This window comes from Dermacentor silvarum, chromosome 5 (genome assembly GCF_013339745.2).
Source record: "Dermacentor silvarum isolate Dsil-2018 chromosome 5, BIME_Dsil_1.4, whole genome shotgun sequence".
NCBI lineage: Eukaryota > Metazoa > Arthropoda > Arachnida > Ixodida > Ixodidae > Dermacentor > Dermacentor silvarum.
This window is the reverse complement of record NC_051158.1, coordinates 30851976-30878990: the sequence shown is the minus strand read 5'-3', so window position 1 is coordinate 30878990 and position 27015 is coordinate 30851976. Positions and strand designations below refer to the sequence as shown.

General features: G+C 46.8%; 1 protein-coding gene across 6 annotated transcripts in view; it reads right to left on the bottom strand.

Annotated features, from left to right (window-relative positions):
• Positions 1 to 3761: 3761 nt before the first annotated feature.
• Positions 3762 to 27015, bottom strand: part of LOC119453217 (glutamate-rich WD repeat-containing protein 1) — an 84595-nt gene continuing 61341 nt past the window's right edge. The window contains exons 5-7 of one of the 6 annotated variants that reach the window (XM_049667643.1): positions 9752 to 9891; positions 6500 to 6697; positions 3762 to 5713 (exon numbers count right to left, since the gene is read on the bottom strand). In XM_049667643.1, the coding sequence (XP_049523600.1) occupies positions 5381 to 5713; positions 6500 to 6697; positions 9752 to 9891 (671 nt within the window). In that variant the 3' untranslated portion in view covers positions 3762 to 5380. The remainder of the gene's footprint in view (positions 5714 to 6499; positions 6698 to 9751; positions 9892 to 27015) is intronic. The other 5 variants (XM_049667644.1, XR_007467020.1, XR_007467022.1 and 2 more) reach the window with 5 other exon arrangements.

Sequence of the window (27015 nt, the reverse complement as noted above, 5' to 3'; positions counted from 1 at the left end):
GAATTCTGCTTTCTAGAGTTCCTAGAATTTGACATTCTCTCTCAAATACATTATTTTGTTCAAACTGGTCCAGTGGTAGTACCGTGAAAGCATTTCTGATTTAAACGTATATTTGAGTGGGGAGATCAGAGTTGGACCCGAGCTGAAGCTTCTTGAAGCTGAATACAATAGCCACTGAGCTTGTGTAAGGGAAGTAATGCGCGGCCAATTATTACATTCAAGAGACAAAGCACACTTTCACGCTTTCGTTACTAAGCTAAAGAAATCGATGATCGACAGTTTTTTCGACACGGTAAACATTTCTGTTTGAATTCTTCCACTAGCAACACCATGCACCGTATGAAATGATGTCTGCACTTTAGCTATTGGTCAGATTTGACAATTTTCTACGCAGTGGGGAGTCAGCAAAAATATACTTCGACTGGAGGCATCGACGAAACTAGCTTCTGGTGTTCCTAGCACTTTCACAATCAAACGACGTAAAATTTGTGCTTTGGTCGACTTGGCAACTTAATTTGTAAGCGACAGCAGCAGCGAAGAGACGGAAGCTTCTGTTGGGTTGTCTAATTTTCCGACCCGATGTCTAGGCTGTTTTAATGATGTCTCAAACATAGGTACATACTCATGAGTGCGTGTTATTTGGATAATTGTCTGCAACTAATATCAAGTGCAAGATTATTTGTCCCATCGTACGTTGCTTTTATCCATCAGCGTTTCGACAGCGTATGTACAAATTATACAAGCAATCCTTCCCACCATGTGTCACAAAGTTGATTTCATACTGTAACTTAAAATATTTTGTGTATTTCAACTTCTCTCTCTTTTTTTTCTTTTTTTACTTTTTTGTGCTCATACTAAAAATATCAAATTATCGCTTTCACTTTCTTGAGGCACTTCGCAAAAAAATGTTTAAAAATTCTCAGCAATTATTCCTGCTTTACTTTCAGTAAAAACACCAGTAATTTGGTTCTGATGTTTGGTATATATAATGCTGTGACTACTACGTCTTGAAGAAAAATGGTAGAACATCAAAGCACTGAAAAAAAAATGGCCCATTTCTAGCAGTAAGGAAAGGCCATTGTGCACAGACAACTGAGAAAATATTTTGGGCTGCTTCAGATGCAGAGAATCGCAATATATTAGATACCTTGTATTGTTCATGGCTAGACCAGATGCTGCATTCAACGTCTATGAATGTTTTAAAGCTAAGCTATTTTTTTTCTTCATTCTTTTCTTTTTTGAGGCAATGCTGCAGCTCATAGAAGACATGTTTCGGTGGTGGCAATAAGGTGTGTTGCTGCATCGCTTCAATTCTAATCGCATTAACGTTGACAGTCATCGCAAGATGGATCCTGCAGGAAATTTTTCCTGTACTTATTACTTGCTTCTACAAACCAGTTCGCAGGCTTGCTGCCTGTGAAGTGGACATGTCAAGACATGATACAGTGGCTCGCTTTGGTCTTGTGATGGCTGTGGTTTCCACGCACGAGAATGAATGCATGCAGCTCTCGTTAACTTTTCTTTTTATGAGCAAGACCATCATATACTGCCTCACTGCTACACAGCATCAGTAAGTTTTGCTCTATGTCATCATGATGTCACAATATTGCCAATGGGGGGGCACTAGATGGATGTCAACTTTAGTATCAAATTAAAAACTATAAGTGTTTTCCAACCTTTGTACTTGCATAGTGTGATTCTTTGCTGTTCTAATGCAAAGTTGTTTTGTTCTTTTTTTTGCCCTCTTCAAGCACTTTGAGTCTATCTATTTAACCTGTTAGGCCAACCCAATGCCTCAAGTTCGCCACTAGGTATGCTCTTGCGATACCGTTGCAGTCATTTAACTGGTCATTCAAGGCTTTATTTTATCGTTAACGGAATTTTTACAAAGTCACCTGTGACATGCAGCTGAATTCTACTTCTTGAGCTAGACAGCTCTCAGTCAGACATTATTTCTACAAAAAAATTAAAGTATTTGGGTAATTAACAAAATTTTTAGCAATTAACTTTCAAATTACCTTACACAGCATATTGGACCTTTAGAATTGTAGCTGGTGACTTTTAAAGTCTTATCCACCTGGAATGAATTCTGAGGATGACACCAGTTTCGAGATGTGTGTTCCCAAATTTTGTGACGAAATGCATTGGTGTTCCAGTAACTTTTGAGCTTCAATGCATAAAAAGGCCTTTTGTTAAATAAGTACGTGGAACAACAGTGCATTTTTACAGCAAGTTTGACTGTGCTTATCTGAAAAGCGCTGCCAATTTCAATATTCTTTCCAAGTGAATGGGCCTTATGAAATCACTGGCTTCAATTCGTCTACTGCAATATGCGTGCTAAAGTAATTAGTTGAAAAGTTAATCAGTAGTAAACTTTTGTTAATTAGACAATAATGCATATTGATTTCCAGTGTATGTGCTGTATACCTCTTCAACTATTCCAGCTCAATAAGCAATTTGTGCTAAATGCTACGAGTGACTTAAGAAATTCTGTTAAAGGGACCCTGAAACACTTATTGAAGACGTTGCTGATCTGTCGTAGAGGCTGCTGTGGACATGTGGGCCAAATATTACTACACTGCATGCACTATGGATTTTAAAATCTCCTGTCAGACACAGCAAAAGATCGCTTGCTCTCACTTCCGCAATGTCGTCATGCAGCGACATCACAAGCAGATGGACCCACCAACGCTACTGGCCAATTTCGTGATAGCGAGAGCATTCTCAGTAAAACATAACTGCTAAGTTTGAGTTAAATAAATTAAAAATAGATATATGTCTGCGATCTCGAAGTCCGAAAAATAGTTTGATCTTTGCACTTCCGGTCTACACACGACAATTGGGCATAGCTGCGTCTTCCGCACACGGCCTCCAAGATGGCAGCTTGGAGGCCATGCAGTTGCAGTTATGCAACGCTATGCAGTTGCTGCATAGCGCAGTCCTCCGCGGCCTGTCACGGGGTGCCGCGATGAGCCCTTTCGCTGCCGAGACACTAAGCTTTCGGAGGGACTTTGCCCCTTAGGCTTCTCCTATTTGTAGCTTCTTGTGCACTAGCAGAAACAAAAAGAGAAGGAAAGCCGCATATCGGTGCAATAGCTCCACTAATACTTGTCTTGTTCGAAAAATTTTCCCAGCACAAGATTTCCGAGACGTCCTTTAATAGTGAGGCCAATTTATCATTAGTTAGAAAAGTGCTTTGGAACCCCTGTAACACGAGGATAAAACATTAGGATATGCATGGCACGAGATGTGGCATGATGTGAATGACATGAATGACATTTGAGCCAAAAGGTGCGTGTGTGCTCGTGGTTGTGATGCCATCGTTGTAGTTTAACAGGATATATAAACAGTCAAACCTCGATATAACGAACCTCGATTTAACGGAAATTCGCGATGTAACAAATTATTTTTATTACCCAATCTGTTACACTGAATTAACAAAACCTCGAATTAACGAAATTCGCGATATAACGAAGTTTTTCGCTGCAAGTACAACTTCATTACATTGTCACAGACAAAACCACAAAAGACTTCGGTCGACGCTATAGATCTTTTATGGAGGTTTGACTGTATCAGGATATGCCCGTCATCACAGGCATGGCATGCATGATACGACACTTGGTAATGCTTTGCGGAAAGTGAAATGATGCTGGATAGCCAGCTACCTACAAAATGCTTCGCATAACATAGATTCCCACAGCGCGTAGGATCTGCGTAATTTTTTACAACCTGGAAATTGTATACACCAGTACTCCTCTAGATTGGTGTGTTCAGCTCATAATTTATTTCTGCAGATAGGGCTCCATAAATGGTTGACATACAATCAATGACCCAGCATTAGCAAGGAGGATGATTTCCTAAGACAACTGCTCACAGAATAACAAATCGAAGCACATTTATACAGGAAATAGAAATATACAAGAGAACCTCACCAATACGCTCTTTTACTTGTGCGTTTCAGTTACAAAAGCACCACTACATCCCGGTCCCTGTGGTGCTAACACAATGTTCACATAAGGCCTGTGTCTCACACAGTGCAATTTTGCACTTGGAATGCGCAGGTGCGGCAAATCTATTGTCGTCTCCTTTGTCCATACAATCTTTTAATGTTCAGAGGTCCTGAAGTCCTCTGAAATTGCACACGCAGTGTGGATGGGGAATGAATGATAATGTGATCATCAGATACGTAACAATGGCCTGCCTATGTTATGATATAGTAACGAGTTCAAACGTGAAAAGTGTTTGACGAAAATGTTTATAGTTTGCTTTACTTTGTTTTTACCAAAGCAGACTGAATAAGCCTATCCCAAGAATAATTCAATCTTCTACTAGGTGCCTACTAGGTGCGCCGTCGCTCCCGCACCCCCAGAAAACTATGCGGGTGTCATCGACTGCAACATTCCATCTGCACAAGAACCTCAGATTGTTTACGCTCTGCAAATTTACGCATGGCGCGAGGTCTGATACCTCGTCTGGGAAAAGGTTTACATTAAAACAGCGTGGTAATGGTGTGGTGCATAAAGGCATACAGTTCTTCTTGCCCTTGACTGTTCGAGGGAAGTCCATCAACTAAGCACCAATACAATTCATATCCCGCTGCCACCTGGCTCGTTTTGTCACACTCAGCGTACACGTTTGTGCCACACATGTACAAACCAATTAGCGTGTCGTGCACAAGCTCTACATTTCACTCGTACTGTTCACGTCTCTGCAGCGCACTGCAGAGACGTGAACTACGAAACACAGGGGGGCAATATTTACCAAAATATTCCGTTCGCATTTTGCGTGAGAGCCTCGCAATAATTTTTCGTCACATAACCTTATGTGCAGCATGAGATCCAGGGACATCTTCATCTTGTAATAGTGCACTTGCAGTGAACCAGATTTCAATTGTTGCAGCACTGTGGTTACGTGTCAACGATGACAAATGGGGTAGCAAATGAAGCTAAAGTTAAGGCTGCCCAAGGCTGCTGCACACAGCAGCACGCACGTCAGTTTTTCTAAGTACTAAATACACACTCTTCAAATTTTTACTCGAGAATGTGCCACAATCAAAATATTCGGCCCCAAATTCACAAAAAAAAAGTTGTGGCCCTTACACAAGATTATACAGTATTTTTTGCCAGTGGAAATTTGGACTGCACCATCTAACTCCATTTATTACAATGATAATCTTACGAATCATTCGCACGTTAACTTATATCGGAGAAGGTAGCATCAGGAAAGCCAAGTTGTACAGTCTTGAGGCAGGCATCATGGGGCTCGGCGTACGTAACACATTGACCGCAATGTAGCTATACCAGATGAACGACAAGACCATCCGACTTGTCGCTGCCAGCTAGTCCGTGAGGCAGTCTGCACTGCACTTGGTGACATCCTCTCACACACTGATAGTCCGGAACACGTTGAAGCCGTTCTGTGCTGTGCTCAGAATCAGCCCGGGCATCTGCGGATGCCAGTGTGCTTCCTTTATGTCCTTCTGCCCCTGGTGGATGAAGAGTAACTGTGGGGGCAGTCCCTGCAACACCTCGTCGTCGTTGTCCTGGTCCCCGGCGGCACCTTCCGCGTCGCGGTCCCGCTCGACGGCCAGGTCCCACAGGGTGAGCTGGTCGTCGCTCCCGCTGGCGCAGAAGACCGTGCTGTCTGTCGGATGCCACTCGACGGATGTGATCGGAGCGAGGTGGTGCTTGAAGGTGGCGACGGGGCGTCCACCCTGTGGCAAATCAGGGGTGTTCAAAATAGTGAAATTTACTAATCAAATCGAATGCAGTCACTGACCCATGATTCGGGCTCGACGGGGACAGCCTATTTGTCTGAATACTGATCAGAAGCGTGAAATTTAGGATTTGCAGGTAAATAAGTGGCTTTGTTCCCACTAATAGACCCCTCCCCCCCCCCCAAAAAAAAAAACTAAGTTTTATAACTTCGTAACTCTGCAACAAAACACAATATCATGATAGCAGTCAAAATTTGTATATTATGCAACGCTCTAATATATACCACTAATTTCGTAGTGATACATTAACAAAACACTTGTAAATATTGTAAATTCACATAAGCTATACACTTATATATTAAATCTGTCTGCTTCAGATGCTCCAACAAATGCACAAAAACTGCGATGCTACCTGTTTTTGGCGCAGAGCCACAGAGTTGTAAACTTCATGCCTCATTTTTTTTTCTTGCCGACTCTCCACAATATTTTGTACAGAGTATCAGGCCCCAAATCAAAATTTTCCATGCTTGATTTACTACAATTTAATTTCCTTTCTCGAAGGCACAAAGGCCCTAAATCAAAATTCTGCTTGCTTGATTTCCTATAATTTAACATTCTTTTTCAAAGGCAACAAATTTCCCTCCAATCAGTCCAGCAGTTGTCTGATGATAGCATTCTGCATTTTACGTTATGTGTATCTGAACAGGGAAATAGGAGTTGGCCGTTAATTAACACGAAGAAGCTGGCTTCGTAACAAGTTCTATTGCGAAGCAGGAAACCAACCTGAAAAGTCCGCAGGTCCCAGACCTTAATGGCACCGTCGTCGCCACCAGACAGGAGGAAAGGCTCTCGTCGATTCCAGCTAATGACGTTGACATCGGCTTCGTGGGCATCCGCTGCCGTGAGCATGCATGCTTTGTGGGGCGCCGCACGCACGTCCCACACTCTTATGGACTTGTCGACCGAACACGATGCCATGACCTGGAACACAAGCACTGGTTAACTGATTGATTTCGTAACAGAGAGAGAAAGAGAGAAAGAGATGCTGTCTTTATTGAAAGCTGTAGCTGTTTGCCTGGCATGCTATATTCCAGGTGTTGGATGTACACGGTGATCAGACAAACGCAAAAACGGCACATGCATCTATAGATGTGCACACACTCGAAACCATTTTTCCTAGCACAAAAAGGCACTTATCTAGATTGAGCCCTAATTTTTCTGGTTCTCGACGTTCATGATCGGAGAACAAAATTTTGCAGAATGCGCTTGACCGCATGTTGTTAACATGGGGATGACAATTACCCGAGATTTATACAGGCCAAATACTATGCTTCCGCCCTTGGTCTACCTGAAAGCCACCGGGAAGTACTGACTGATCCGAAAGCCATGAGAAATGGAAGCGATTCGTTCAGATTCGCATGAACGAGCTCCGCCGCTGTCACATCTGTGCCTTTTTTTTATACAGTCGATCTGTCTTATTCACCTGTTGTGGTATAAATCTGACCATAATGTTTATTCCAAACGGTTTTGCCAATTTCATTTACTGCTACGCTTGCGAAAGCCCATCGACTGAATGCATTAAGGGAAACCGAAGAAACCACAGCATCAAAACCCAATAAATCGGTTTTATAAAGACTAAAAAAAAATTTCGGGAGCACAATGTCAGATCTGTGATGACCACTGTTCTGCGAAGCAAAATAACAATGTAAAGACTACCAATGTGAAGGTAACCGTTGCTTCATCATGGTCACGGAACCTCTGTGCCTTGCAGCGAGTTTCAGCCGCTTACATGCAGCTTTTGAATAACAAACTGCGTTCCAAAGGGTCATTTTCGAAGCAACCTTCTTAACTTAGAAGTCGCTAAAATGTCACTAAATTGTTCATTCAAGTTGCTAAAGAAGTCGCCGGTCGCTGAATGGCAAACTTCGTCACTAAACAGACAAGAAAGTAGCTAAATCTAATGACAAGATTGCTAAGATGGCAATACTGGTTACAGACCGGTAAATTATGAAAGCAAAGCTGATTTTGTGTTTTCAAAAGATGGCTAGGTCAGACAACCCCAACAAACACAGGATGATGCAAGCGACGGAAGGTGAAACTTGTTTTGAATTGACAGGCAACAGCCTCCCCTGCAGTGCAGGCTCTTTAAAAGGTGCGCCCCGCAGGCGACTTGCACCGCAATGAACCCTAGCCCTCAACTCCTAAGTGTGGCCGGTCAAACGTCATCTGCTACAGCGCGTGGCGGCAAGGCCCAAAAGACAATCCTAGTTGCCCTATAAGAAGGGGAAGAGAGAGAGAGAAAAAAAAAAGAAAACATGGCCTCAGCTGCTTTACTGGATTTGCCAGTGTGCGGCCGACAGTGCCCGCTTTCAGAAGTGAGGGGGGGGGGGGGCAAATGGCCTACTTTGCCCCCCCCCTGTAGGTACGCCTATGTCACATTATTGTCACGTGATGTGCACTCGCCGTTGCAAAGTGCGCGATTTCTACCCCTAGTGAATACCGATTTAGGTTCTTCGATTTCGAGCGGAAGCAACACCATCTGACACCTGCTACTGCTGCATAGAGGTGCGGGAATGCAACAGCAATGAAAGCTGAAATCCCAGAAGCAGAACTATCGCAAGCAGAATTGGTGCGACCAAGAGAATCAGGGAACAGCGGCACACGTTAAGGGGAGACCCTGCTCGTTGGAGCCAGAAATTGGCCCAAATATCTTTTCGCTTTCCTTTGCTCCAGGTGTGTAGAGTATTTATTCTGGCTTTAGTGGATCCCTGTATCATCCTTGATCGATTTAGCCTTTGCCAAGGTCACCATGAACATGTCCCGAAATGTTTTTCTTGTTTTTCTCAAAACAGCATTTCTGGCAGTGTCACCATCTTAGAGTGACGAGAATAGGTTCTAGTTATCCTATTGCAAAAAAAAAATAAAATGCTTAACCTTGCACACGGCCACGCAACGCTTGCAGCAGCGAAGCTAGACGATCATAGCCCAGCATTTTTTGGAAGTGCGTGCAAACTTTTCACCTTATTTCTCATGATGATGATAATTCCTTTTCGCGCGTCTCGGACTTACGGCCATCACTGCGCGTTGCATAGCGCAGCTTGCAACACCGACAACGCGTTGAAATGCCAACAACGCGTTCCAGCAGACCCGCTCCGTGAATGTGCCTCTTTCCCTCGCTCTCATAGCGCGCAAAACCTCTTCACCTCGCAGAGCACGAGCGTGCGAACGCGCCAGCTGTGGACGAAGACGACGACGCTCGAACGCAATCATATGGTTCGCATAAATGCATGCTTTGCAAGCATGGCTGTATAGCCTAGTGGTAGAGTGTACTAGAATCGCACTTTCTCACTTTCTACCCACGCCACGCCACCCACTCTACTAGTGGTTATGACGCTCGCCTTGGGACCGGGGGTACGCGGGTTCGAATCCCGCTTCGGCAAGAAAGTTTATTTTCTTTTAGTTCTTCACAGTTTCTGGATACGAACCACAAATTACGGCTGGCTTAAACAGCTTCGCTGTTAATAATTATACTGAGTGTATATCATGTGCAAAGTTGTTTTTTCTATGCTCAATGCAAGATAAAGATAAAGGCCAAAACAATGACGATGTAATGACGATTTGACAATGCAAAGACGGCTATTAACGTAATAGGACAAATCGACAAACATAGCAAACCCAGTTTTGACGTTTGAATGGTAGTACAGTGATATGTGTGATTGCTAGCAATGGAAATCATGAGCAAATCATCACCATCAGCAGCAGAAGTAGCAACAGACTATTTTGTGATCACTGCAGAACAAAACCCTCTCCCTGCGATCTCGAATTACCATGTCCTGCACTAGCAGATTCCAAGTTACTATGCTTGCAAATTTCTTCATTTCATCCCACAACCTAATTTTCTGCCATCCTCGAACTGCACTTCCTTTAACTTGGCAACCATTCTGCAATTATAGTAGACCACTGGATACTTTCCCCTATGCATTACAAGGCCAATGAGCAAATAGCCAACACCCAATTGAGCGCCAAATGTCTCACCGTGGCTTCGTTGGGAGACCATTGAATGTCTTCAACTGATGCTGTGTGCGCCGTGTAGGGCCGCTGGTCAACATGCCAGCTGCCTTCCTGTGGCTTCCACAGGTGGATGCTCTTGAGGCAATCGCCCGTCGCCAGCACACCTGCAAGGCACGACATATTTATTTACTATTTATCACCGTTACCCTCAAAGCTTACAGAAAGCTTAGCTGCAGAAGCTGTCTGTTTTTCTTTCTTCCTCTTCTTTTTATTGCCTACCCTGCTTGGGCCCACCAAGGGCTTGCAGTGTGTAATAAATAAATTAAGAACAACTATCGCAACACACTCAATACCTCTCATACTGACATAGCCGGCAACATGCTCGTCTAGCACAATGTTACCCAAGATCCCCTCTGCTGGGAAGATTCAAGTCATCTCTAAACTCTTCCTTATCCAACTGCTACTGAGCAAACAGAAAGATCCACTAACAGCTATAACGCGAACGATAACTGCTGAATGCTGAAAGACACTGGTCAACACGAAGAAGACTACATGCTGCAGCCATTGTGCTTGTATAACTTTGCAGGTGAGTATGCTAACAGAAGATGCAAGGGCACATTGGAGTTTAATGCAGCATTAAGATGCTACAATCGTCACAGGCCAAATGTCATAATTGGCAGACAGCGAATTATGACACATTCTAAAACCAGTTCAGGGCCCAGCTATGTCATACATTGGGTTACCCACTACGCCACTATGCATTCCGAAAGTGTGGAGGCCTTAGTACTACTACAATCAGGAAAGTAGTTTAGTTTGACCCCGTTCAACTAAAGTGTCTTGCCAGAGAAATCACAGCATCTCGAACAGGACTGGCTGCACTATAAGCAGTCATTTTTAAGGACAGAGTTACCGTATTTACTCAATTCTAACGCACCCTCGATTGTAATGCGCACCCGTTTTCTGTGACCAAAAAAAAAAAAAAAAATCCTTCAGAGTACCGCACACCTCATGCTTTTATACTGAAATTCAACTTTCTCTCATTTGGAAAAACAATGATTTACTCCCAGTGCACTAAAGTTGCGATGAATGAAAAAAGTCGCAGTTTCACCCGAAAGGCGAAGCATCGATTGCGATAGCAAATTAGTAGACCGCTATACGAAGTAAGGAGAGCAGTTTTATCGGCCGTACAAACTTGCAAGCATTCACTTACTAAATAAATTAACAAGCACGGTGTCACCGGCGCACAAGCAAACATGAACACTCCTTGCTCGTTGACCGCGGAAACTCGCTGCCAAAACGCTGGAGTGACGAAGCGCGGCGAGCGAATTGACAGTCGTGCTAGCATGCCTCTCGATTCAACACGACCTGGCGAAAACACAGCGCGCGGCACACTCTCCACGTCGCAGATCGCTTTCATGATAGGGCCAAGGCGATCGTATCGCCGAAGTGGATCGTCGCAGAATACATCCAGCTTCGGTGCACTGAAACCCTTTCGTGTTGCTTTGCTGGAAAAAATCCTCTCCTTCTGTTTGCACCAGTCCCACAAGCAAGTTTCGGATTCTCCGAACGCCCGTGATGCAGCCTGATTTCCGTCCGTCTCGGCACACATGATCACTTTCCTTTTAAACGCGGCATCATGATGAACTCGGCACTTTATGGTGATAGAGCAGACGCAGAAAACGGGAAGACAGACGGTAAACTAATGCCTAAGCACGTGTACTGCAGCACATGGAGGAAGCTACGGCAGCTAGGCTAGAGTGTAGCTAGGCTCGAAGCGCGTGCGAGGCGGCCATTTTGAAATTCCGACGGCTATATGGTAACGCAGATTTAGGGTCGTACTCAATTCTAACGCGCATGCAATTTTTGGACCTGTTTTATCGGACAAAAGTGCGCATTACATTCAAGTAAATACGGTACTCTAGTGTGCTACAGCTATGCCCTAAGAACACTGACAAGAGTTTAACCTCAATCTACTGAGGTACATTTCAGACTCCCTTTAGTTTTCCCATAGCACTCTATGTATACGCATACCGCTTACAGTGCAGCCGCGGGAGACGAAATACCGGTTATAATGCGGCTTCCACGGGAAAATCTCGCCAACAAGGGCGGTAGTGAGCACGCTTCTCAACGAGGGCGATGCGGAGGAGGAGCATGAGATGTGGAGCATGAGTCCAAGGGCGATAAAATCGTCGCCGCACGCCGTATGTGCAAGTGAAAGCGCGGGGGGGACGTGGGGACTGTGCGTTCGCCTTCACAGAGAGCAAACGTACAGCGGAGAGCAAACGCGACTTCCATCGCACGAAAGGCCGTGGGGGTATGGGAGGGAGGGAGGGGAGGATCTATTAACGGTGGGGGCGACGCTGTGCTGCGGCACCAAATGCATATCTTGCAACCGTGCGCAAGAGGAACTGGCGAAGCTATCTCCCACGTGAAAGGAGCAAAGCGGAAAGGCGGGAGGGAGAAAGGAAAAAGCACAGGAGGGAGGGAGGGGGGGAGGGGTGGCTTCTACTCTGCCAACAAATGCGTACTTGTACTTTGCGCAGCTGCTGGCTGTCGGTGTTGTCGCGCGCACCGTATCTTGAAAGTGATCTCCACACGGCTCTGACCTTTGTATGCGCTGTGCTTACGCCGCTCAGTTTCCGTTGAAGCGATAGACCGCTTCGCTCACTGCAGTGGCCATGTTTCCCCATGCCCGCGTTTTGACAGTGGTTATCTGCAGTCATTGAGTCTATTCATGTTTGCTTGTGCGCGTTGACACCGCGCTTGTTAATTCAGTTAGAAAGCGAATGTGTCAAGTTTATGCAGCCGGTAAAACTACTATCCCTACTCCTTATATGTAGCTCTCTACTAATTTGCTATCACAATTCATGCTTCGCTTTTCGGGCAAAACTGAGACATTTTTTAAAAATTATTACTTTGTCTGCTTCATGCAAAGATCGTGGGTACTTCGACATTAGGCTTTCAACGTTCGTAAATTTAAACGGATGCAAAACTCTCAGTCGCACGCTTCGATTCTCGGATATGCGCGGTTGCTTGGTCTACATGTTTTGCATACGTGTAGGGCTTGAAAATCATTGTTTTGGTTATAGTGCAGTACAGCTTATAGTGCAGATATTCACGAATCCGGCGACTTACGTTATAAGCGGTCTACACTGTAGAAGGTGCGAATGCCACCAAATATAGAAAGGAAAAGAGGCTGCTTCAACCTGCTGCACTAGTGCACCACCTGAATTCATCACAGACTTTCAGAGAGTAACAGAAACATTTAGTAAACATAATAGTACTAGCAGCTGCAAATATACAGCTCAGACCACTCATAATGCAACCGCTTATAGTGGAGACCTGGCTATTACGCGGCCTTTCTTGGCTCCCGTTTACCCGTCCATACAACTCCCATGTATACGCATACAGCTTATAGTGCAGACGCGCGAAACAAAATGCCGGTTATGAATGGGACTGCTGGAAAAGTCAAGTGCTTCTTACCGAGAGGATGAGGTACAGTGCAGTCCACATATAACGATACCACATATAACGATGTATCGGTTATAACGATGAGTCGAGCTAAGAGTATCAACTTATGGATTAGGGCAATGAGAAAAAAAAACCATATATAACGATATGTTATTCGCCGCATATCGGATATAACGATTGAAATTTTGTTTCTGGGCGGTGTTTTGCATGTAGAATAATCGTGAAAATTGCGTTCCTACGTTGCCTTCAACCGAGACGGGGCGAAAAGTTTGCCTACGCGAGTTCGTATCTGCCGCTATTACCGCGCAGCGCATCCCGCCCGCGCGCCGATTGCGAAAGCCACGGAGCATCGCAAGTTGGTAAAGCATGCACAAGATGGCGCCAGCTGCTTCGCCCCCGTGTGTCACCGGCGGTTGCGCGAGGAGAGGGCGGAAAAAAGGCGATAAGCGAAGGCAACGCCTCCTCTGGCGAGGGGCGCCTGCGCTCCCTGCCGCGCGCTCTCTCAACGGAAGCAGCGGCAGGTGCGCCCCTTGAGACGAAACTGATTTTGCAAGAGGGGGGAGAAAGCATGGAGGAGAAAGCGATAAGCAAGCGGCGCCTGCGCGGCCTACGCTCCCTTTACATTCTCCCTCTCTCAGCGAGCGCGGAAATGCACCGCGGAAGCAGCAGGAGGTGCGCCGACAAAGCGCAAAGCTGCGTCTCTCCAGACGAAGCTGCAAATTTTGCAAGACTCGAAGTACGAGCTCGCGCAGTGGATGATATCGACGATTGTGAAAACCGGGAGTGCCACGATCATGAAGGCTAGAAGCAGTGTCCATGCCGATCAACGGAAAAGGCGGGCTTTGTGCGCCGGGACGAAACCAACATGGGTGAAACCAACACGGTGGAAGCCGCTGGCATTGCCGAACTCTAGGAAGATGTCGCTACTGACGACCATAAAGGCGGTGCTTCAATGGAGGAGTTTGTAAGTACTGATAGTGCTGCCTCGTTCTGCGAAGAGAACTCCGACAGGGCGATCGTTGCCGCGACAGACGGCGGCGTTGTGCGACGGCGGCGATGACAGCAGCAGCAGTGACGACGAGATTGACAATGGCCCGTCTTTGACACCGACCCCGAGGTTCAACCAAAGTGCAACGTCGTCGATCGAGTCGCTCACTGAATTCATGCACGCTAAATTATAGCCGCCAGTGTTCGCGCAGCAGATGGACGCGATGTACACGGCGGTTACGAATCCGAAACTTCCGCGAAAGCAAGTGCAGATTTCTATTTCAGTGTGCCTAACGATTGAGACGCTATTTAGAGCTATAAATAAAAGTTTTATTTTTCACCGCCTACTTTCTACAACGTCGATTTTTTAATCGCAAGTGGCAGTTTCGGTTTCGGGACTGCACAGGTATTTCGGCATTTTTTTTTCGGCAGTCCAGATATAGCGATGATCGGTTATAACGATCGGATTTCTCGTTTTTCTCAATATCGTTATAAGTGGACTGCACTGTATGCACGTGTTTAAAAAATTTGCTGCAAACTGCCCGTAGGCCACGGAGGAAGATTATTTAGGAGTAGAAACTCCCGTCAGCGCGGGCGCTCGCGTGCGACCAGATAACGTCACATTATTATGCGCCGACGGGGGCGCATGCAGTGGCGGCACCTTGCGGCACGTCATGCAAGCAGCAGCGAAAAAAAAAAAAAAAAGAGCAGCAGCCCGGCGGATCGGTGGTGCTGCTCGGGCACGTTCTCTTCGGCGGCGCCCGTGTCTCCCACGCTCAAAGTAGACGACAGGCGTTCGGCGTTCGCTTCAGCGTGCACGCCGTAGCGTTGTTTTTGTGGGCCTTTAAGTCAAACAGTAACTGTTCTTGTCGGTGTCTGTTTGAGGGCCGTAATACTAACAGCGCTGATACGTGCAGTGTACCCTTGTTCGGAAATTGCTAGCCTAAGATGGATGCAGCTTGGATGCGTGAGTGCCCTCAGTAGAAGTTGTGAGGCGCGCGGCCGAACGGGAGCAACGCGCGCGGCCGCGAACGAGAGAAACACGTGACCGTTTGCCTTGGCAACCAAGACGGCGGTAATTTCTTTCTCAGCCGCCAGGTGCCGCCAGCATGATAGTGGCTCCGCGTGCTTGTGACATTATCTGGTCGCCGCAACTGGCGGAGTTTCCACTCCTAAAGGTTTCTTGCTCCGTGCCGTAGGCAGAGCAACCTTGGACAGTCCCGGTGGTAATGTGTTTGAGTAAGTTTTGCTTTAAAGGAATGATAAAAAGGGGCATATCTAAGTACTTCACTGCAAATGACACTTATGTGCATAAGTGTGGTGGGCTACGTTAGTGCAAGGCATGCAAGAGATATTATACACATTTTTTACATTGGTGTCATGAAGTGGCGCACTGTTTTAACACTGTTACATTCTGTAAGAGAGTTCCGGTGCACATCTTCCTAACAATTCGGATAAGCTTCCACGTAATCTTGGCACTCGTCTCTAGGTGCAAAACAACTTTGGGCACTAACAATGCATATATAAGCTGACGCCTTTTTCTGCGAGTATGGCTTCAAGGAGGAGGCTGTGATTTAGCATAACAGCTTGCGCGGTGACATAAATTTTAAAATGAGCTTAGGAATGAGCTTAAACTACATTATTTGCAGCCTATTTGTTTAACACAAGGAAAAATTTATTACAGAAATCATATTCACAAACCAAACAACCACATTTTGCAAACATCTACGGAAATCTATAATTTTTTTTTACCCAAGTTAGGGGACAACTGGCTTTGCATGCATCAGCAGTGACATTATAAGCTCTTTCTGCAATAGGACTCAAAGGACCTAAGTCTTTAAAATGCCATCAAGTATGCTGCTTATTAGAGCACTGCGGCTTTGGCATAAGATACATAGAGAACATAATTTCACATATTGCAAAGGAAGCTGGAATAATAATAAATTTCATAAAAGGCAGCAGAAAGATCAAATGTAAAAGACAGAACAACACAGTCTTCCTACGCTAACTGCCTGGTATAGTACACATTCTAGGATGTGCTTGAATTGACTGTCTTTCAGGCATGCTACATACAAAATATTGCATGGTTCTGCATAATCTGTGTACAGCTCATCTTTTTCTGCATAGCGAACACTTCGAAAATCAGTTCTGCGAAATCCAGCAAGGTGGATGAATATTCTTGAAAGGAAAAAAATTGTCATCTACCCAACTGTTACAAAGGAAAGCTATATGGGTTTCTCAGGAGAAAAAAAGTCTCGCAGTTGAAGAAAATGTGTTCTCGTCAGGGGATCGAACCCGGACCAACGCTTTCCTGAGGTGGTCGCTCCACCATCTGAGCTAAACATGAGGGTAGCAGATCATAGTGCGAGTGCGAATTAATCGACAACTCAAAGCACAGGAACACTGAATACGGGAATTTTTCTTCAACTGTGAGACTTTCTTTCAGAGAAACCCTTGTAGTTTCCCTTTGGAGCTTCGTGCTACAGTTGGGTGGATGACAATTTTATGCCTTTCACGGAGGAAAAATTTCGATTGAAGTTCAGTGATAGGTTCTTTTCTGTCTTGTCACTTAGGCTCTAGGTCCACAAACCTAACAAGTGATTGTACTCACACATCCCACATGAGAACTTCTTCCCAGCTTGGAGTGTGACTTGGAGAGCTGGGCACGGTGCTTTTCGGCAGCTTGGGCCGCTTGTCGGCCCGCTGGACCTGTCCCTCGCGCTCCTTCTCGCTCAGCTTGTCGAAGCGCTTGCGCACCTGCCTCCCAGTTCCTTCTCCAGCTTGGCCTGCCACTTGAGCACCGATTTGTGCTCCCGCAGCTTGCCAAGGGGCTCGGCCAACAGGTTCGCCTCAGCAGACTCTGCACAGGGAGCCAGTCATTAAGAATCTTGACAAACAAAAATAAGTGCTAAGCTGTTCTAAAATATTATAGTGAAACAGGCAAGACACAGTGCTGTCTGTTTCCCCCATCCTGTCCCCTGGCGCTGTTTCGCAATAAAGAACTTAAACTAGCCAAGCTCAGAACCCTTGAGCGGTTCTTACAGTTATTTTTTTTATCCTAAAAAATTTTCTGTGCATCTCACCATATTGTAAGTCGTCATATTAGCACAGGTATTTCCTCATTCCATTCTCTTTTGGAGTAACATTTTGATGTGTGTGAGCCTTCAGTGCTTTTTGTAAGCTAACTTACTGCTTTGCAGAATGTACCTTTGCATACTCATGCGACCTAAAGTAAATAGTAGCAGTGTGCGATGTAGGTTCTTGCTGTCTCACAGGAGACCAAGCGCCTCCCTCAGCGAATATTTGAAACTTTGATTCGAATCAGTTAGTATTGATTCGATTCGAAAGACACTTTACTATTTGAACTAGGTATTCAAACCCTCTGAAATTACTGCTGTTGGCTCTTTAAATCAGCTTCGCTGCAGTACAAACACTCAAATCACAATGACAGTAACAAGGACGGTCGTCAAATCTGGTCTCATAAGTCAAATGTGTCCGCTATTATGCAGGTCTCATCGTGCATTGCAGAGATGTTCACTCATGTTTGAGAACGTACAACACTATTCACAACATGTGCACAATCTGACCAAACATGCCTTATTTTCTAGATAGAATTCCAGAAAGTGTTCACAATATTTCAGATACTGAAGCTGCGACTTGCACTGAGTTTGATAACAGTGATTATCTGGTGTACGCAGACACCGGCAAAGAAAAGTAAAGTAATGACACATGTAATGCACTCGTGAGGCTTTACCTCCCACGGACAAACCAGTTGGGCTTGTACAGGGCTAAAAATTGCTTATTTCTTACACTATAAACTGGGTCAGCATATTCATGCTATAGTTGTGCTATTGTTAATCATAGGTGGTGTTACAAAAAAAAAAAAAAAAATGGAAATATGACTTCAAATATGTTCATCAGATATCAGAAAAAGGCACACGTAAAGGCAGAAGAAAGGAATCCTGAATGTGGTGCCATAATCTTTAAAAGCCTGGCTTAAAGAGACTTTAAAAGCAGTGCTCTGAGTGTGCGTGTTTTCTACTCGCCTGTCCCCTTCTCTACACTGTTCCTTTTAAATACAAAGCCACAAATAGGCAAGATAAATTACGGTGTCCCACAGGGGTCTATACATGGACCACTCCTATTCTTATTTATATACTGACATTGTAAACGTACCTCTAACACCAGGTATTATATTATATGCAGATGATACTAACGACTTTTTTTGGGGGGTTAAGATATGTTTAGTCTAGAAAAAGAAGCGAACCTTTGGCTTAGCAATATGTCGTTATGGCTGAGAACAAATAAGTTGGAATTAACATTAAGAAAACAAAGTACATTATTTTCGACTCCGCAATACGCTGCTCACATTCCGAGGAGCTTTGATTGAGCGCGTTCAGACTCAAAAGTTCTTAGGCGTTATCTTTCACGAAACATTGAGTTGGTCCAATCACATAGATAATCTTCGCACCCACATATCACGGTCCATGGGCATAATTGGCAAAATCACATGCTTACTGCCCCTTTGGGCGACAAAGCAGCTTTACTACACTCTAGTTTACTCGCGCATACATTATTGCCTATTAATCTGGGGCACAACAACAAAAACAAATTAAGATAGTATTCACAGGCTGCAAAAAAGAATCTGCATATAATCAAAAATGTTCCACGCTGAACGCCTTTTGCTCCACTTTTCCATAAGCACAGCATCTTAAAATTCGAAAATATATTTTATAGAAAGCTAGTGACAGTCATTTACGATCAAATTAAATCAAACACAGATATATTTAAAGATAGTTACTCCCGGAAGACACACACGTATAATCTTAGGAAAACCACCTATTACAGTGAAAGGATTCGGACTCACTATGGCAAGCAAAAACTAACACACCTTATTCCTTGGTTTTTGAACTCTAACAGGATGGTCATCAGCATAATGAATGAAAGATGGTCAGAAGCAATTAAAAAAAAAAAAGATACACACTTATCTACACACGCTTCAAACATGACGTTTTCTTTCTCTTCTGTGTACCACTTGCGTATCTTCTATACTTTTTCAGAAATGTACTGTGGCCTAAAATTCAGCCATGAAAATTTCTTTTCGATAAGCTCTTGATATCAGATATGTTCTAGATCATTTGTTAAAACCACGGCTTAGTTTTTTTTCCCTCTTTTCTTTCTTGTTTTTTTTTTTCACTGTATTTATGTATTAGAGCAACAGGCTGAGTGTTTTGCAATATTTTGTTATTTTGTTCACTGCATTTATGTATTACATAGAGTGACATGCTGAGTGTTGTGCAATATAGTTGTCTGGGCGGGGATTGGCGCATTGTCAGGCATTCAGTTGCCTTTTCGCCACCCTTCCCGCTGTACCACTGGATAAGACATGTATGCTTGAATTGATGAAATAAACTGCACACTTCGAACTTCAAATATGTTGCCGTTCAGATCCTGACCTTAGTAGCGCCAAGATTGTGAAGTGACCCCTGTGCTATACCTGGCTTCAAGTATACCCCACAAAGTCGAGCCTTGCAACATGAGTGCCATGGACGACAGTGCAGACGAAGGAAATTAGTGCGAACAAAAAAACAGACTCACACATAAAGAAAAGACAAAGACAAGAGTGACAAGTGTAGCGCTTGCCTTTGTCTTTTCCTCCCGTATGAGTTGTCTTTTTGTTTACACCAGTTTTCCTTGTCAGCAATGCAGAGTGCTTCGATGCAATGGAATTCCAATGATATTAGAGTATTTGCTCATCTTAAACGTGGCTTGTTTAAACATTCTTGTGCCTATGGAAATGAAGCTTTCACCAAATCAAATCTTCATAAGGGTTGGTTCTGCTGCAATACATCTCACATGTACGTTTGATCAAGTAGAAAGAAACACCCCCCAAGCACTCCGTTAACCACCGAAGCTGAAACATGCGGCCCCGGTGTTTATCACTGAGGAAATCCCAACAATACATTAAAGTCTTTCTCAATTACTGATTACGTCTGTTTTTCTTAATGAGCTTACACACAGGTTCGGCTGCGACAGAGAAAACAACGTCACTGATGGTATGCCCGCAGTCCGCCGTTGTCGCATTGCCACTTGCGATTCCTCCAAAATTAAATTGCTTCAAAATTAAATCTGTCCGTCACGGTAGACAATGAATGGCTCATACCCCTTAAGCGATGGCTCATACCCTCATAAACGCAGCCTCCCCATTACGACAACAGAAGAGAGGTGAAATTCTATGCTGGAATCATGAGCGGCAACGCAGCCAGCTGTGGAAGATGACGATGAACGCGGGAGCAGTGGCACGAGTGCGTTCGCGCGGTTGTGCCAAGGGGCGCCAACGAGCTAGCTGTGGAAGAAGACGATGGCGCTGGAGATGATGATAGTTTCTGCGTACAGGCGACAGATGGATAAATTGGCTAGCCATATACAGCTTCGCTGTAAATTAGGCCAACAAGTAGAGTGATACAATAACACTCTCTGCAAAAGATTGGTGTTCTATTTCAATTTCTGAATAGGTGAAGAAGTACAGCCATTCAAACTTTTATCTTCTTGCTTTAAATGCAAGTCCTGGACTTCAGAGACCTAGCAAAGATACTGGTAAGCCTTGGAGCACCATCAATATTTACTGTAATAGCTTTTCTAAGAAGCAGTGTTGATTTTGTTTACCAGGAAGTTGTCCATTGTGATGTCATCACATAGAAAGGTGGTCACATGCAAGCAGAACACTGTGACATTTTGGCACTCATTCTATCTTGCCTGGCCATCTGCTATGCTACTAGTCGTTATGTAGCCCCATGTAGCAGTGTAGCAATCGACCAACAGGGAGTGAGTGCCCAAACTTCGTGAGGTTCTGCTCTCATGTAACCCCCTTCTATGCACAACTGACATACTCATGACACTCAAAAGAAATCTGGCGAGTGGCCACTGCATCGAAAACTGTGAGAACTGGCTGCCATTTAAAAAGTTATAAAGAACTAAGCAGGTTTATTTGCCATGTTGAAAACGTGTTGCACAGTACATTTTACATGCACATTAAAAAACTTGTATTTCTTTTCATTTTGTGGCCACTGTATTTCAGCCATCAAAGTTTGGTTTTCATGCCGAAACCTTGTGCTCAGCAGCATAATATGAAGTGAAACAGGACTGGTCTTTGTATAAATACTTTACAGAAACCTTATTGCAAGTAGTACTATTGTAAGTGTCACTATTGTAAGTGTCATTCCATAAATACAGTGAAAAGATTCCGGAGAGGGGGGGGGGGGAGGTAAAGCATAGAGTGGTGGGCGGCGACCAAGAGAAGAGGCAGGCCAAAACGACCAGAAAGAAGTGGATGCACGCCTGCCCGAGGTCTTTCCATAAGCGCTGAGACAGCTTCTTTTCTGTTTGCGGCAGCTGAGCAGCGATGCGCCGATGAGTGTTTACTGAGGGAGCCGGCATGCCCACGGATGTGAGCGCGTTGATGATGGCTGGGGGATTAACGGAAATGGTGACTGTCTAGCTGGGCGCTCAGTGGGTTCTCTTCTGTGTACCGAGTGAAATTCGTAATGGTGGTGCTTAACTGCCATATGCCTGGATCCACATGTCTGGAAAGGTGTCTCATTTCCTTGACATTTGCATCAAGGTTTCATTAGGCGACTAAACACATACTTAGTTCGCTTGTTTCACTTGTTCACAGCAATCAGAACTCGTGCAAGTCATCAGCAGCTGTTCGCAGAATTTGTGCCACGATGTCAGTCGCTCCTCACTGTTTTCAAACCACATAGGCATGTTAGCCTTAAGGCAAAAGTACATTCTTGAACTTCGCTATGAGATGCCGTAAGTTGAAGGCAGCCACGTGTTTGAATAGGCAGTCTTCGATGATGTCACCATAGAATGACTTCGGCACCCAGTGGCGCACCGACGAGGGGGAGTTTCGGGCGTTCCACCCCCCCCCCCCCTCCCCTGAGGCCGTGTTAACCCCCCATCCCACATTCTTCCAGCCTGACCAGTCCAACGTGCACCTTCGCACTGACGCCCCGTGAGTGACAGCTTGTAACATACACATTCCTGAGTTCTACCACTCCATCAGTCATAAGTGACCTCAGACACTGCCACCACTCTCTGCTGCCACGACCGCTTAGGTAAGAGCTTCAACGGATGACCACATGCACTGTTCTGCAGACTGGCTTCTTGGCCCTATGAAGCTCTTCAAGACTTGGAGTAAAACGCTGAACATAAACATCGTCATCATCCTTGGTGTCATTATGATTCTAATTAACAGTGTAGACCACTTATAACGTAAGTCGCTGGAGTCATGAATATCCGCACTATAACCAAAACAACTATTTTATTGCGATAATAGACACTCCAGGCGCATTTATCCTGTCGCAGTCACCGTGCTCTAGGTTCCGTATTCACTTACTAAATAAATTAACCAGCACGGTGTCATGCGCGCACAAACAAACAGATCTTGCTCGCTGATCGCGGAAACGAACTTGTCAAAACGTTTGAGTGACGACGAAGCGCGGCGAGCGAATTGACCTTCGTGCTATCATGCCTCTTGCTTCAACGCGACCTAGAAGTGTTGAAAAGCGGCGCGCGGCGGACTTTCCCCATCGCAGATTGCTTTCAAGATAGGGCCAAGGCGATCGTATCGCCGAAGTAGATCGTCGCAGATTACGTCCTGCTTCAGTTGTGGGGGAGCACACGCTGCCACCTTCTCCCGCGGGCGCTCGCCTGTCGCCGGCGCACGGAGCGCCCGCGACAGCAGCCAGGTGGACATCTCGCGCGCGCACACCGCGCGCTGCGGGAGCCGGGCGAACACGGGAGAAATGCACTTTGCCCTCTCCCGGTTCTCGCTCGCCTCTCGCGACGCGCGTGCCGCGCGGGAAGAGGGAAAGCACCCGGCGGGCGAGGAGGACACTCCCCTCGCGGAAAGGCAAAAAGGCATAAAAGAGCGCGACCGAGAGACCCCCGCTCTCGGACCTCGCTTGACCTTCTGCCTGGACGGATTTTTACCTGCTGAAAGCCGTGAGTGACCTCGTTCGCGTGACTACCACACGCGACGAGGCAAGCCTATTTTATTAGTTGTTATACAGAGCGGACTTCCCTCTACAAGTGTGTTTTATTGCTGACAGCAATAAACGTTGTTGAGTTGACTCGCTGGTTGCCTTATTCGCCCGAACCCTACGTAGCTGCGATTACACGCGCTACGGGTTGGGGAAGACCCCCACATTTGGCGCTACCAACGTGGTTCGAATTCGGCAACACGGCGAGTTTTCTTTTCTGTTTTTTGGAGCTGGGACTACTGAAGTTGCAGTAAACAATGGCGACGGGCTTGTCTGACTTTCCAGATTTGTTCATGTTGTCGGAGGTCGCGGGAGATAATCAGATGCCTAGTGCTAACGCGGCGGCAGCTTCCGAACAAACCGTAGCTTTGATTTTGAGTGTTTCACGCGGAACAGTCGGGATCGCGGAAACGCCACGTTGGCAGGGTTTAGGCCTGAGAGTAGGCCTAACACGCCTAACACCTCGCCGCGTCATCCCGCGGACTCAGAGCCACCTATGCCTCTAAATAGTTCGACGCAAGCTGCGGATGCGTCCGAACCTTCGGGCGGTAGTATTCCGTCAAGCGAAATAATGCTGCAGAATGCGCTGCAAGTCATGCAGAGCTTAGCCGGCGCCCTGCAGAACACCATGCGGGCCCCGTCGCAGAGCGAGCGACCACGAATTAAGGTAGACATGCCTACCTATAGTGGGTACCACGATCGCACTAGTGCAAACGAGTACCTCGACCGTCTGCAGTATTATCAGCAAGCAACAGGGCTTTCAGACGCCGAACTTCTCGCGCGCGTGGTCCCTGCTTCACTGACTGAACAGGCGGCTCGTTGGTTCCGACTGGCCGGACACAGAGCCCGCACAGTAGAAGAGTTCCGCGCGAACTTCCGCGAGGAATTTCTTCCGGCCAACTACGAGTGGCGTTTGAGGAGAGAGTTGGAGTTGCGTACCCAGCATCCGGACGAGTCCCTGCTGGAGTATGTTCGAGCGATGGACGAACTTTATCGTCTCGCAAGCCCTCTCGCCACCGACGCCGATAAAGTCGAGCGCGTCACACGGCAAGCGCACCCGACTTTCGCGGCCTACTTCAGGGGATGTAGGTACCGAGACTTAGACGAGCTCGCCACCGAAGCAAAGCGCATCCAAGGGGACATCCTCGCGGCGCGAGCATACCGTCCGCCTCCACCCGCCGCGCTGTCACTCGAGCCTCGTTGCGCGTGGAACGGCGGCGGGATCGCTTCACATTCCCCGAGGGTCGACGCGTCGGCATCGTTCGCCGACGAGCAGCAGGTCCAGCGTGGTTGGGAATTATCAGACCGCGCCTTGGACCCGTACGCCTACGCGCTGAAAACAGCACAGCATAACGCGGCACGCAGTGCGCCGCGGCAGGAACTGGCGACTAATGCGAGAACAGAGGAGCGGCACATGCCGACCGCCGAGCGTGGAAGCTACGGCCCGCCGGATTGGAGCGACGGGCGCCCACGCCACCGAGGCTTCGGTGGCCGTTGCTACCAATGCGGCGGACTGGGGCACATCGCCCGTGACTGCGCAAGCACGCCGGGCCAAGGTCGAGCACGTGGTTCGGGAAACGGGCGAGGCCGCCGGTGATCCACCTTGGGTCCCGGGCGGCGATCTCGAACACAACTGGCGATTTCGATTTACTTGCGCCTTTGGCTTGTCGCGTAGATGTCGCGGACTCGCAGGCGCCGTTCATCGAGCTAACGATAGCCCGAAAGAAGTTTGCCGCATTACTGGATACTGGGGCAAGCGCTTCGTTATTTGGTGACGAGGTGTTGCAGCATCTCCGCGAGAACAATATCCGCTTAAGAGATAGTGACATCACTTTCCGCCTTGCTTCCGGCACAGCACAATCGAGCGGTGCAGCTAGACTAGTTATTCGTTGGGAGAGACGCGTCAGGCGACAACGCCTTGTACATCTTCCCGGTCTGTCAGTGCCTGTTATTTTAGGTCGAGACTTTCTCGCCAAGTCGGGTATTTTGATAGACATCGCCAGCGGAGGTTACCGAGAGAACGGAACGGGTGTTTTGAAGCGTTTCGCAAAAGCGCCCGTGCCTGCGGCGACACGCCAGTCTCCGGGGGCGGCGCGAGCGGGCCACACCCAGCCGCAGCCGAGCGAGCAAACCGTAATCGGTAAAGACGATCAAAGCAACGGAGAGACGGTAGCACAACATTGTGCCGCGACGTTGCAAGGGGCAGCGCACCCACTTTTGTCAGAGGTCAACAGCCTGCCGGAGAGAGAACGGGCACGACTGTCATCGCTGTTGTACGAATACGACGCGATTTTCACGGACCGGCCGGGCCTCACTACGTTAGTCAGGCACAGGATAGACACGGGTGACGCTGCGCCGTGGAAATGTAATCCTCGGCCGATAAGCTTGACTAAACGGAAAGCACTTGACAGCGCTTTAGACGAACTCATCGACACAGGCGTTGTGGAAAGGTCGAACAGCCCATGGGGCTTCCCGGTAGTTCTAGTCCCGAAGAAGGACGATACTTATCGCCTTTGTGTAGACTACCGCAGGCTGAATGAGGTTACGAAGAAGGATGCGTACCCTCTACCCTCCATTTCCTCTTTAGTATCTAACCTAGGCGGGGCGAAGTACTTTACGACGCTCGATGCTAGTCGGGGATATTTTCAGGTCGAAATGGACGAGCGTGACAAAGAGAAAACGGCTTTCACTTGTCACCGCGGGCTCTTTCAGTTCAAAAGAATGTCTTTTGGCTTAGTCGGAGCTCCCGCTACTTATCAGAGGTTGATGGACCGAGTTCTAGGAGATGCGAAGTGGCAACATGCTCTCGCATATCTCGACGATATAGTGGTTTATTCGAAAACATTCGACGAGCACTTGCGCCACTTGAGAGACGTCCTAGACAGGCTGAGGTCCGCGGGTATCACGTTGAACCCGAGTAAAGCTCAGATAGCTGCGAACAGAATAACGCTGTTGGGATTCACGTTGGACAACGGCCGCATTCTGCCGAGTGAGGATAAGCTCGAGGCTATACTGAGCTACCCGTCGCCGAAAGATATCGGCGAACTGAGACGCTTTCTGGGATTGGTGAACTTTTATCGCCAATTCATTCCAGACTGCGCGGCAGTGCAAGCGCCTTTAACGAAGCTCTTAAGGAAAGACGAGCGTTGGACTTGGGGTCCAGAGCAGGAGGCGGCACTGCGCGGCCTCACAAAGGTGCTCGCTGACACGGCAGAGTTGCAGCTGCCCGACTTGAACAGGGAGTTTGTGATTCAAACAGACGCAAGCGACCTGGGTCTAGGTGCAATTTTGCTTCAGGAGCACGGAGGCATTCTCCGACCGGTTGCGTTCGCGAGCCGTTCGTTGACGCCGGCGGAAAGGAACTACTCGGTGACAGAGAAGGAGTGTCTCGCGATAGTTTTCGCTCTGCGAAAGTTTGACTATTATGTCGACGGAGTGGCTTTCACAATTGAGACTGACCACATGGCTCTCACTTGGTTGAGGCGCTTGAGTGAGCCGAGTGGTCGCCTGGCGCGTTGGGCACTGCTGCTGCAGCGTTACGACTTCACCGTGCGCTACCGCAAAGGAAAAAGCAATGCCGCAGCGGACGCACTTTCGCGAGCGCCTGTCCGAGGCGAGGGAGAAACCCTGGCCGTAGCCCGAGTAAGGGACGCGGAACAACCGTCGATCCTGGGCGAGAGCGTGAACCACGTAGATGTTGTCGGTTCCGCAGGAGTTGTCTTCAGCAGAAAGGAGCTGTTCGAGGCTCAGCAGAAGGATCCGTTTTGTCGAAAAGTGCTTGAC